The sequence below is a fragment of the Lepeophtheirus salmonis genome, chromosome 5 (assembly GCF_016086655.4).
Source record: "Lepeophtheirus salmonis chromosome 5, UVic_Lsal_1.4, whole genome shotgun sequence".
In the NCBI taxonomy this organism is placed as follows: domain Eukaryota; kingdom Metazoa; phylum Arthropoda; class Copepoda; order Siphonostomatoida; family Caligidae; genus Lepeophtheirus; species Lepeophtheirus salmonis.
The window spans coordinates 38834747-38847779 of NC_052135.2; the positions used below are offsets into that span (position 1 = coordinate 38834747).

The following is a 13033-nucleotide window of genomic DNA, read 5'->3' on the forward strand; positions in this document are numbered from 1 at the left end:
TATTAATCTTGGACCGTCAGTCCTTCGGACTGCCAGTAATAGAACTGATTAAAAAAATAAGAAATAAAGTTGAGTGACGTAATGAATGATCTAACTTTATAACTTTTAGGGCCGATATATGTGGATTGAACTGGAGGGGATTGCAGTCTTCAGTCCTAAATACGGAAAAACATTAGTGACAATGCATTTTTGGTACTTAAAGTAGGTACAATTTGTGGCGTCTCTAATAGATTCATTAGAATAATCTTTGTTGATAGAAATTGATGATAATTAGTTTGTTGAAGAATACAAATGTAATTCAGACTCCATTAAAAAAAGAAAAACATTCTAGTTTGTTTTTGTGTTAGTATCACATGTAACGTATTATGTAGTTCATTCATTGCATCATTCAAATTGTAAGTAATCACTATTAAAGGACTACTAAAGAGAAGGACTTGAGACAGAATTGAAATGGATGCTCAAATTCAATTCAGTTATTATTTTTCATTGATTGACTTGTTTTTTACTGTTATTTTTACACTTTTCTAATAATAATGAGTAATGAAGTAACAGGACTACAGTCAACAGTTGACTCAATTCTGTCACTATTGGACATTAGCCCTCAATAATTTAAGCATTTAGCAAGGGAATCCCCCTAAAAATAATTTCTTTTTACAGTCCAATGGTTGTATCATCGGATTCTAATTGATAGGATTTAAAGGGGCATGCCGCATGACTTCAAAACATACATACAAGTAGAATAGTCTGCTGCTAAGGGAGGAGTGCATTAGCATTACATGAGTCAGGCAAGTTTCATGTTCTTGTTGTTATTATTGCAACAAATAGGCCTACTCGGCTAATCATTTTAAATAAGGTAAAAATATTTTAGTTTTTATTGTAGGTTAGGTATAGATTTTTTATATTTATATACAAGTTTGGAACCAGTTTAGGCCTGCGTTTGCAAAAACAATATACTATTCCAAGAGTCTTTGAAACCCCATAATAAGTAACTAAATAATAGATATGATTTTACCAGAATGAAACTCTTTGTAGACAGATTTAAATATGAATTAATATTGATTAATAAAAAAGATTGCAAAATTCTTACCAGAGATCCTCTACGAGTCTTTGATTTCCTTTGACCCATGATAACGTTTGATGAGAATGATGTGGATTCGAGGAGCACTCTACAATAAAACAATGAAAATATTATAATTATAATATTCTACGTTTGAGACACACACTCTTGTATCACCAGAGAGTTTAACAATAATAATATTTACAATAATAATCAAACATGTTGTATGATATTTAAAAAGAAAGTGTGTGTGGCTACTTAATGTTTAATTGCTGCTTGCTTGCCTCCGCTTTAATAATAGAAGACTTCAACTACTCGCTAAGCGCCTATGGAACAACATCACAAAAAAAAAGTAGAAAGGAGAGGAGGAGGAGAGGTTTTGAAGAAGCGTGAGCGCTCAGGCGCTAAATATTCGACGTATTTTTTGCGATACGTATTTTAATATTTACTAGTCTATGATATTTTAAGGGACATCTTCCATTTTGAATATGAGTGCGAGGTGATGGAGCAGCAACCGTGCGCTACTTACTAGTTACTACAACTACTCACTAGCTAGCTCGGTTTTATATATATAGGGGGAGTGAGTTTGCTTTTATTAATATAGAATATTAGATAATTACCATATTTGCTAAATAGTAATATTCCTCCTATTATTGAAGTATTCAGGAGTGTCGGCAGGATTTTTTTTAGAAGAGACAAAAAGTGATATTTTGTTAAATGAAAGAGACTCAATTGGAGCAATTAATAACTTTTTTTTTAGAAAAGTGATGTTGAAAAATTACATTTAAACTTCTTAAACAACTTATGCATTTGAGTTAATTATGGGTTTAATATTCAAATTTCTGGGATGAGCTGAAATGTCTAAGAATGTGTACTATAATTTAAAGTTTTCATTTTGTTAATGCAGTTTTATTTGGTACTGATATGACTATTTTAAATAAAGTGTATAAAACGTTTTCACGTGACGTAAATATTTTGATGTCGTCCAATTTTGGGGGCCAAACAACCCAGCTTTATAACAATGGAAGCCAGTTTTGCAAACAAGTAGAAGGACTTAAACCTTACTGTCTATAAAACTTTTATCGTTCAATTTCTTTGATTTATTATAAATATGTCCCTAAAATGAATCAAAAATATATTACTACATCGTTATACAATCTTATTTCCGTGTTGTTAATAAAAATTAATTATTATAATGGAAAGTATAAGATATTTTTCTCTAATTATCCTGCATTTCTCGTACCTAATCGATCAAACAACAATAATAATTGAACAAATCTAGCCATTTTTAAGAATTTTCACACCATATAACAACTTTGATTTACTTCAAATATCGGTGTTAATCATTCATTGGCATCAAGCAGGGACGTTGCTAGCTTTCAGCATTGGGAGGAGAGGATGGCTTAGACACAAAAATTATCAACACCGTTATAAATATATATATATACAATACATTTTTGAGGGGGGCTTCATTAATTTATGCGTGCTCAAGCCCCCATGGCCTAGCAACGGCACTGGCATCAATTATATTCAATGCAAGTGTTAAGTCTTTTTTCTGCTTAAAGCCATTTGATTGAGTTTTATCAAGATTCATTGGAAATTTGTGAATTTTATATAAGCCCCAAAATGGGTTCTCCTTCAATTATGATGCAAGTCATGACGTCAATGAAGACGCTTTATCCATTTCTATTTCTTTCATAATGGCAATGATTTTTTGCAGCCTTCAGTATAATTTGTGATTTCTTTAAAGGATTAATTAGAATTTATTTTTATTGATTGCAATCAACGATCATTATTCGTCGAAAAATACAAATGTAACTTAGACTCCATTTTGAAAAACAACTACTCGTGCTTGATTTTGGGTTGATGGATCGCATATTACATAGTTAGCCTCAAATAATAAATGTGATAAATTCATATTATTCAAAGGTGATCAAATATATTTATTTTTAAATAGAGAAAGACGCGCGTGCTTCTGTATCAACACCTATTGGTTGTGATGTCAAATATGAGTTGATAGCTGTTACAAAGTCATGTTAGTCCTACTACAACCTATTTATTGCGTCAACATAATAAAATCTTGTACACAAATAAAGAAAAGAAGGTAATCCTAATATTTTTTTTACTTCCTATGTATATACAGCCCAATATTTGAGTCAATTATATGCATTGTATTCAAATTTATGGGATGATTTAAGATATTTAAGATTTGTTTCTATAGTTTATAAGTTTTATTTGAAATAAAAGACACAGGTTGGCCCCGCTATAATTTGCCCAAAAAGAATATAAATACAATCTATGATTAATTTTGAGAAAAATCCTTCTAGCTTGCTTTCGTGTTGACGGGCCGCATATCTTTGATCAATTTAGTACATTACATACCTATTTCCCCTCTTTCTTTTAATGTTTTCCTCCATATTTTCCTTATTGAACACTTTAATGTTAAATAACATGATTTAAAAATCACTTTTTCCTCTCAGTTTTACTAGAGATGTTAACGGAACAAAACGGTGACCACAACTAACGTCTCAAGCTCAATCTTCCAAGACCTCCACTCTCAGAAAAAACAACCAAAGGAGAGTTCTACATTACATTTATAATGTTAAGTCACACAGGAGTCTTTTTCTCCGTAGTTATTGATGACTTGAGGTGTAGAGATCAATATTTGTATATGTAATGAATGAGTTAATAGGGAATTACATATCATGAAGCTGTCAACACTTTTATTTATTTTGTTAGCTACTGATACATGTAAAAGATGTGTCTTGTTTTTAGTGTGTTTCTCTCATGGATATGTACAACATATTTTTAAATAAAAGAAGGTTGTGATGAAAAACATGCTGTTAGAGAGGACGGGGGGGGGCATATATTTTATGGCACACCAAAATTTTACTTCATGTGGTTCTAGGAAGAATGACAAAGACATTTTTGCCGAAGGACAAGTTGCCGAACGGATATTTCGCCGAAGGACCATTTTGCCGCAAAATGAGTTTTAATATATTGGTACATATATTTATATATGGTGTACAATTGTGTTTTTTTATTCAATTTAAAAAGATAGTATGATAAATAGGTATTATTATTATGCTATGTATGTCATATAAGGTAAATTAATGAGTTTTGTTTTGTAGAAAAATATTTTTTTAGTAACTATATTAATCAATTATCATTATATAATAATAATAATATTATGCTTGTTTGTCAATCCATGAGTATTTTTTAATATGAATAATCCATCATGTTGAATGATAATTAGTTGATAACGGAGAAGCACTATTTAATTTATTTAAAGTACTAGACCGGTAAAGATTCGAACCATATATAATGATCATTACGTACATATATAAATAATAAAAAAGAAAAATTTTCTGCAATATAACCCTAATTAATTTAACTACCATAAGACAGCTTCTTATATTGATAACTAATTTAACACAAATTTGGGTCTTTGATTTTTTATTTTAAATAATATTTTTTTTTTATTCGATGACGTATTATAAAATGTATTTTTAATGATCTATTTTTTTTATTTAATAAAAGACGACGATTTTTTTAATTTATTTTCTGACCTTTTTAAATGTTAAACAGACTGATTGCCTGTATATATTGGTCTGCCTATATTGGAAGAACAATTGCTTCCCCCTCTTCTTCATTTATTAATCCAGAGATTTCTAACCGGGCTCTGCGAGTTTATTAATAAATGTATTTGCTAAAAAAACAATAAACAATATGAAAGTAAAAAAATCTTAGACTCAAATATTGGAACAAAATTAGCTACTTCAGATTAGTATTTTAAAAATGTATAGATTTCGCTCAGGGCTGTATTTTAGGCAATGCTCAGAAATTTGTGTGGCTCAGTTGGGGTAAAATACAAAAAAACACACACTTAGGGGCTCCACAGTAATGAAAAGTGAGTTGTTCATATATTCTCGTACAATATGAGAGTCAATTCACTGCACAACAAACTCATCTTTATTCCCATTTCTACTTACTCATCATGGGACGAACCATCCCATTTGATGAATGAGTGTCTTTTTTATTATTATCATACATAGAGTTAATTAAAAATAATTACATGTGCTGTAAACCATAAACAACCACTGGTGGCGCTCAATTACAACTACAACCATGAAACATGAATAAATAAACAACCGACTCTCATCTTTCATTTCTACAAATAAAGTAAAAAATACTTGAGGCGTATATTAATATTAATTAATTCACTCATAAAGAAGCAAGTAGTTACCGGTACTACTACTACTACTACTATGTATGAAGAAATTATATACTTTTTTTTGTTCATCGCTCGTTTCTTTTTAAAGATTTATTTGAATTAGATTCCCTGGGTAGATAAGAAGATGTATTTCTTTTTAATTCTTGTATATTAGGGTGTCCCGTTTTTTTAGTTAATATCCCTTCTCCCCTATGTACGTAGATCTTTTCTACTGTGGAAGTTAAAGAACTTATTTTTACAAAGTTTGAGGCCTCTCATTGTATTTTTGGAGATGTACAAGTCATTTTAATAAGGGAAAAAAGGGGTTTTGGGTGGGAATTACACATTTTTAAGCCTCTTGAACCGTCCCAAATGTGATAGTATGAGTCAAAAGTTCTATTTTTTTATGTACTTTAGCACTTGGCCTATCTTACAACAATATTATGCACCTTGTTTTTAATAATTTAAGGGTTTTGAGATGTGCTGAACGATTTGTGATTTCCCAGTTTTATGAAATTATCTTTTAATTGCTCTACAACAACCACTTCAACTCGAATTAAATTTACCAATGTTATCTTTAATAATAAATCAAATTTGTAGTCCTAGGTATTCATGATAACATACACCCTTGCCTCCTTCAATCTAAAAAGGATGTTCTTATAAGGAAGCTACGGCATTTCAATATGTGATCATTAGATACAATTTGAGTATTCAGTGAGTTTATATAATTTGAGTGAAACATCTATTGATTTGTAAAAAAAATCATTCTAATTGTCCTGAGAAATTCTTTAAATAGTTAAAAGCCATCTAGCGAATAAAAAATAATTTATGTATGAATGTACGTAATATACAGGAAGCACTGAATAAATGAATGAAATCTAGCAGGTGTTTACTTTAGATAAGTTTTTGCAACGAGCTGAAATACCATCAAATAATATATAAATATTCTCAACCTGTTATTAATATTTCTTCTTTCTTGAGAAGAGAATACCTAAGTATTGAGTAACTACGCATCAGTGTCCTCATGAAAAATGGAGAAGAACGTCAAGGATTTATTGGGGAGTAATTTTCTATATTATGAAAGCAAAATTTGTATGTTTGTAAACACATAATATCTCTGAGCAATGCTGAATACTCCCTGTTAGTAGTTCATAGAACAGAAAAATTGGAGAACATTGAACACATTTTAGATCCTTTAAATTATTTGAAAAAAGTCAAATTCGACACAAAAATGCAATAAAAATTAAAATGGCATGTACCAGACCAAAAAAGGCCTGAGAGGCTTTAAACTTTGACAAAGCTAACTTTTTGATTGACCCAAGCAGGAAACGTCTTTGCGCAGTGGAACAATATATACTTAATAACGGAACAGTCTAATGTATGTACATAGACAGCTAGATGGGAAAAATCAGAACAACCGCTTTAAATCATGGAATTGAAATGGGCTTAATCACTCAATGAAACAAACAAGGAATGCCAAATATGTATTAACATACAATAAATTAATTAATTAATCTTTTAAATACTTTTATTGTAAAAAAAAAAAAACCAGCAATAAATTCCTTTAATTCTAATCAAATAGGAATCAAATTTGAGACACATTGTGTTCTAATGGATTCAAATGATCCTCTTTATTCCTTTTTGTTAAGTTATACTTAAAAAAAAAACAAAAAACACACACAAGAACGAATAAATTCCTTTGATTATGATCAGATAAAGTTTGTGACACATACTGGACTAATTGATTCAAATGATCTGTTGATGGTATACAACCAATATATCAACAACTAATTCCTTGCTTCTAAAATACAGTTTAACAATGTTGAGATTTTAATCACTTTATATCTATATATTTTATAGCAGAGATGGAGACTTTTACTCGAGAGCATGTTTTCAAGATTTGTGACTCAACTGGATTCCCACAATCAAAGATTCCAAACTTGACTCGGACTCGAAAGTGAAGGCTCAAGACATGACTTAGATCCGGAAGTTTAGACTTAAAATCCTTTCAATTTTTTCTAAGAGGTGAATACAAAGTGTTCTTCAATCTTCATAGCACCCTATACTTTGGAATTGGAAATATGTACTTAAGAATATATTGTAAAATTTCCTCATAGTCATTTTAGTTTCTTCACTTCATATACAGTAACTCTTTTTTAAGGAAAAAAATCAATTCGAGTTAGATTTTTTTTTCATTATTATTGGCCTCTTTTTCAATAGTCCTTACAAAGACTAAGAATCTCTTTAATAGTGTTCATCATCCATACTTCAAGAGATCTTGTTATTGAACATGGATAAGACAGAGTAAGAAATTAGGGAAATTAAAGCCATAATTTTATTTGGGGTTTCATCGAGAAAATCATGCCAAGAAAGTCGAGCAATACATTTTGCTCTATTAAGTACAATAGCTCTCATTGCTTCAAAGATAGTTAATGGTGTAACAATTTGCAGCAAGATCTGAGGGTAATAATTATATCTGGCACTACGAGATATGCTACACTTTCCGAGAGTATCCCAAACTTCATATGTAGCTTGTATGCCCTTGATTTGAATACGTATCTTAAATCAGATTCTCTTCGATATTATACCTCGTTGAAGAGGATTTTTTTAAAAGAGAGATTAACTTCAGTATTACATTATTTTATCCTTGTCGCTTTAATTATTTTAGATACTTTGATTATTATTTTTAGGAATTCGATGAAGATATTCATGGACTTGGACTGTTTCCACCTATGTTGTATAGTGAATTGATTAGACATTTTTTATAGGTAGAAGGGTCAATGTATATTAAGTATATAGTTAATGATCCAAAGCCTACCTGAGATATTATTGTTAATAGTATTTTTTCACAGCCTCATTTGCCCCTCCGTATTATGGGGGTTTATTAATTCTTTGTGGAAGTGAATAAGCCCATAAATCACATCCATGAGAGGAGCAAAAACTAAAAACACTTTCTACCCATAACTATCTAAACACAATTATGAGTAAATACTTACTTATTCAGTAGGTGAAAATGTTTTTGTTCTTTTGTTGTGTTTTTTGTTATTTTTCCACCTACCTACCTATAACTACATATATTGTACATATGTACGATATGAAGGTACCATTTTCCAAGCTAAATGAACTTTGAGTTATGATTTTTAGCTTCTGCAATCATGGCTTGATACCGAGCTATATGTATTTATATATAGTTATGTTTAAAAAATCATACCCTCATGCATCATTATCAATATAGGTAGTAGGTATATGATGCATGGGCTTAAATGCCTCTCGGCGTGAATATATGTAATGATGGAAATGATTATGTAGAATCATTATATTAAAGTTTCGAAAGAGAGGGAGTGAGTGAGCTTCTTTTTCTTCTTCTACATAACTATGGCTATAGTATGGGGTACAATCATCATGGAATATTCTTTTTCTTATAGTTCTATATGTATATTAGTGTTGAGACTTGGTACAAGATCCAATTTGGGATATGTTTAAATGCTATATTTAGACATATTTCTATTTAATATTTCCAAGCAATAATAGCATCCACATACCGGCAAGCAGATTTGCAGCTCTTTACGATGAAGGACATGTCCATGGCATATCACACTGTCGTAATGACAGCTTGGAGCGAATTCAAATTTGTACTAGAGGTGCGGCAGAAATTCGTCTCTAAAACGCTCCAAGCTTCATAGTCCAGGAGGTTGGAGTCAGGGATGGAGAAGGGTCACATGGAAGCAGACCAGAAGAAGTTTTTGGTACTTCTTGGCTTAATGGGTTGTAATGGATGTCTTGATGTTGATCTCTGCAGCATTTTCGACACTGAACCCGCCGTGCATCGCCTTTTATGTTGTTTCTCCGACATTTTTATACATAGAGAGTTTGGATAGAAACAAAACATGTTATTTTTGTTTCAGCTGTCGCATCGGTTGGTTGCGTAATGAAACTTTGTAATGAAAAAGAACGGTGATAAAATCGTAATTAAGTACTACTGCAAGTTTTGGCTCCCCATTCAATAGACCGATTGAGTCCGATGTTCTCCCATTTCCTCATGTATGTATGATTTGTGCAACACATTTAGCTTAATGTGACGTTATTTTTCCAATATTTACAATTTGGAAACACACATGACATCATCATTAATTCATATGTAGAATCGGGCTAGACCGAATTTTAAAAAATACTGATCCAAACCGGATTTTTTTTTTTTTGAGACCGGTCCAGATCACAAACTTCTTTAAAGGACTGAAGTTACTGAAAATCATAATTGTATTAGACCAGTCTAGAATTTTCAGACCGAAACCCAACACTAATATATATTTATTTACATACATTTAAAAAAAAATACAACACAGCATGAGTTGTAAGTACATATTCTTTATGTGTTTGAATTGGTTCCACCTCTAACTCTTGGCTCCTTGATGACTTTATCCAAGAAATACTCTATACATACATGGAACTCTTTTTTGACCAAATAAGCTTTATTTTTTATAGTATCTAAAACTATTAAATGGAATAGATAATTGAATTCCAACAATTGTTAATAAATGTCTTAAGGAATTTAAATATTGATCTACATAAAACAATAAAGAAATAAAGTTCTCTTAATTTCTAAAGAAATTCATTACAGGATTCTTTTAATTATTTTCTCTCCTTTATTTCATAGCAATTCTACTAATCCAGTGTTTTTTTAAATTTTTCTTCCCTTTTCTAATATTTCTACTTATCCCCATGATAAAAAATTGGAAAAACTTTGAGTGTGGAGCCGTACAGTATTTCTGTACCTATATCTTGTGGTAACCCATAACACTATGAAAACTATAGTGCTCATACCAAGCTAATATTTAAATATTCAAAATAAGGAGAAAACAATTTATAAGAGTTAGGAACACTAATATCTTGCAGGTTACCAACAAATATTTAAAAAAATATATAATCACAAAGATTTCGACAATTTTTGCATCTTTACTGATAATAATTAGGGATTTGAATATTGGTTATTACTGTATATTGAGATTTTCTGTCTTCAAAAATTAAATAATAATAGTTACAGCTTTGGAAAATAAAAACCCTTTGAAAAATTGACAACAAGAATAGCCGCTCCGCTCCTACTTTCTTGGCCATATTTTATACACTTCTGCATATACTTTTCACTTTGACTTATGCTCATGAAGAATAACCTAATAGTCACATCTCTATATATAAATCAACGTCATCTCTCAGAGTAGCAGTATTTTTGAAGACATTCTCCCAGACGAGATTTGTACGTTCACCGCAATTTAACCAATAAACACATCCCTATTGATAATCTACATCATTAATAGAACAAAGTTTCCACCTTGCGTATACATAATAGTATGAACTCTTCATATCTTAATTCTAAAAGGATAGTTCTTTAAGGAGATGAGGGCATTTATTTAATTATTTGACCTTGATATTCAATTTGAGTATTCAGTGAGTTAATTTAATTTGCCTGAATTCAGTAAAACATCTATTCTTTTGGAGAAAATCTAGCTAATAATCGTCAAAAAGTTTTTTAAAAGTAGCATTGATTCAACTCAAGAGCTATCTAGCGAGTAGGTTTGAAAAGAAGTCACGGGTGCACTATATATTGACGCGTATATCTTAGATACGTATAATTGTGCTCATGAAAAATAGAGAGTAACACCAAGGATTTGGTGGGGAGTTATCATTTCTATCATTAAAGCAAAATTTGTATGTTCATTGACGCCTAATAACTTCGGGCAGGGCCTGCTACTAACTCTAGTTATAATTAAAAACAAAGTATGTCAAATGAGATTCGAATTTTTGTTTATTGAGTATTTTTTGCTTTATCCAACTTTGCAGCAAAACTATTTTCACCTCATTAAAGAATAATGATATGTACTACTTCTATCATTGGTGTAACAATTAACTTAGTAGAAACAAACAAACAAATATCAAGATACTTGAAAAAATACCAAGGACTCATTAACACCTCTCTTTGCCGGTCCCTATAACAACAACATCACATATTTCTACTCACTTGTTTTTTGTTTTGTTTTTCTTATCTACCTTAAATCTTTATATATTAGGAGGGTCCATAAAAATCATTTCTTTACATTTATTTTGAGTTACCCTTTCATTCTGTTCTCTGTATTATAAAACTTTATTATCTAAAATATTTAAGACTTTAATTAATATTTAATGATGCCCCTTCCTTCTACATGCTCCTCCGTCTTAAAAGTAACACTTTTTAAATGACGCGCCATTATCCTATTTGTTATATTTCGATGTTTAACCCTGATAACTTATTGTCAACAATTGTCTAAAGATACTGTAAACAAAGTCAACCGAGAACTATGAGCGTCATAAGCAAAAATATGTTGCAACGGAGAGCTGCAGTTCTGGAGCCCTCTGCGTGTGATTAATCACCATCAGAGATCTCTAAAGAGCTGGGCTGTAACCACTCTACTGTGTTCCTGGTCATCGGAAAATGCACAACAAAAGCTACTATAAGGTCCATATCAAAGCCAAAGAGGCCAAAATAATTAGTTGAGGCAGTTAAAGGCACCATTGAAGGAAGATGAGGCAAGGTGACCGTCAATGACATTTCTCGTGAATTTGACAGCAGCCAGATCACAATGTGCCCCTTGATGAAGCAAAAAAAAAAAAAAAAAACTTTAATACCGACAAGTTAACTTCTCGTCTGGGTTTGTACCCTTTGGATCAAGTAAAGCGTTTGACCTAGTGCAAAATCATCCTCAACAAGCTTGAAAAGCAAGACTCTTGGCCACCCCATAGCCCTGACTGCTCCTCCTGGACTTAAGTATTTTTGTCCACCTTAAGGGGAAGCTTTCGAGAATCCGGTACACAACAAAGCACCAACTGAAGGCCATCATCATCAGTACTGGTGCCAACCTAGAGTAGATCTTTGTAAAGAACATTAAGTTAGGTACAATACCAAACTTGTCTGTAAGCAGAAATACATTTTATGCAACTATGAATACCTTTTCTGGCTTAGTATTTTTTGTAATTTCAATATTCAATCCTTCTTAACATCAATTAGATTATTTAATATGACTGTGTTACAAAGTACTTTATCCACAAAACGAACAATTATTATTTGGTGCACTCTTCCTTGTAATTTTAATTTATTCTACGCTTCATCTGTACTTAAAAATAAAAACGTCAGCTAATTTTGAGAAATTTACAATTTTAATGAAAAGTTATGAGTCTGAATGCCGCTCAAATGAAACAATTTTTCCACATTTTCATTGTTAGAACGGATTAAGAGGGTCAGATAATGAAAATTAAAACCCTGATTTTTTTATGTACACATTAAGAGCCACCCTAATACATCCCCAAGATAATAAATATTCTTCATAGAACAAAATAAGTTTTTTTTTTTGACAAGACTATAATAGAACGGGGGAGAAGAAACAAAATAATAATGGATGATGATATGATTTTTCTTCCGTGAAACTCCCTCATTAGATAACTCATAAAGTTACTTATATCATCGTTTAGTAGTATGTGGATTGTATGAAAAAAACGAAACAAATACTAAATATTTCATATAAATACATAATGAAATAGTAATACCTTGACATACGAGTTCCTAGATGGAGCAATTTACATTTGATGGGACTCTCACGTCCTGTTGTAAACACTCGACCAGATTGTATCTCAATAAAAATTCGTTTGCCAATACTAAACTTTCCATAAAATTTAGCCAGTATCTAAAAAATTAGCAATTAGGGACACTTATACACAGGGCTGAATGAAGGAATTTT

General features: G+C 31.1%; 1 protein-coding gene and 1 long non-coding RNA gene across 9 annotated transcripts in view; one reads left to right on the forward strand and one right to left on the reverse strand.

The window, feature by feature from the left end:
* The window catches only part of LOC121118431 (uncharacterized), a 61914-nt gene that overhangs the window by 3316 nt on the left and 45565 nt on the right, over positions 1-13033 (reverse strand). The window contains exons 1-2 of one of the 7 annotated variants that reach the window (XM_040713017.2): positions 3440-3578; positions 1088-1166 (exon numbers count right to left, since the gene is read on the reverse strand). In XM_040713017.2, coding sequence (XP_040568951.1) covers positions 1088-1166; positions 3440-3510 — 150 coding nt within the window. In that variant the 5' untranslated portion in view covers positions 3511-3578. Of the gene's footprint in view, positions 1-1087; positions 1167-1223; positions 1605-3439; positions 3579-13033 lie in introns of those variants that run through there. The other 6 variants (XM_040713021.2, XM_040713018.2, XM_040713019.2 and 3 more) reach the window with 6 other exon arrangements.
* On the forward strand, positions 2783-5210 carry LOC121118434 (uncharacterized). Of its 2 annotated transcripts, none has more exons than XR_005864445.2 (3): positions 2783-2942; positions 3015-3161; positions 3538-5210. It is a non-coding gene; the product is annotated as an uncharacterized lncRNA (long non-coding RNA). The 2 variants fall into 2 exon arrangements; XR_005864446.2 differs by having other exon boundaries at positions 2987-3161; positions 3538-4610.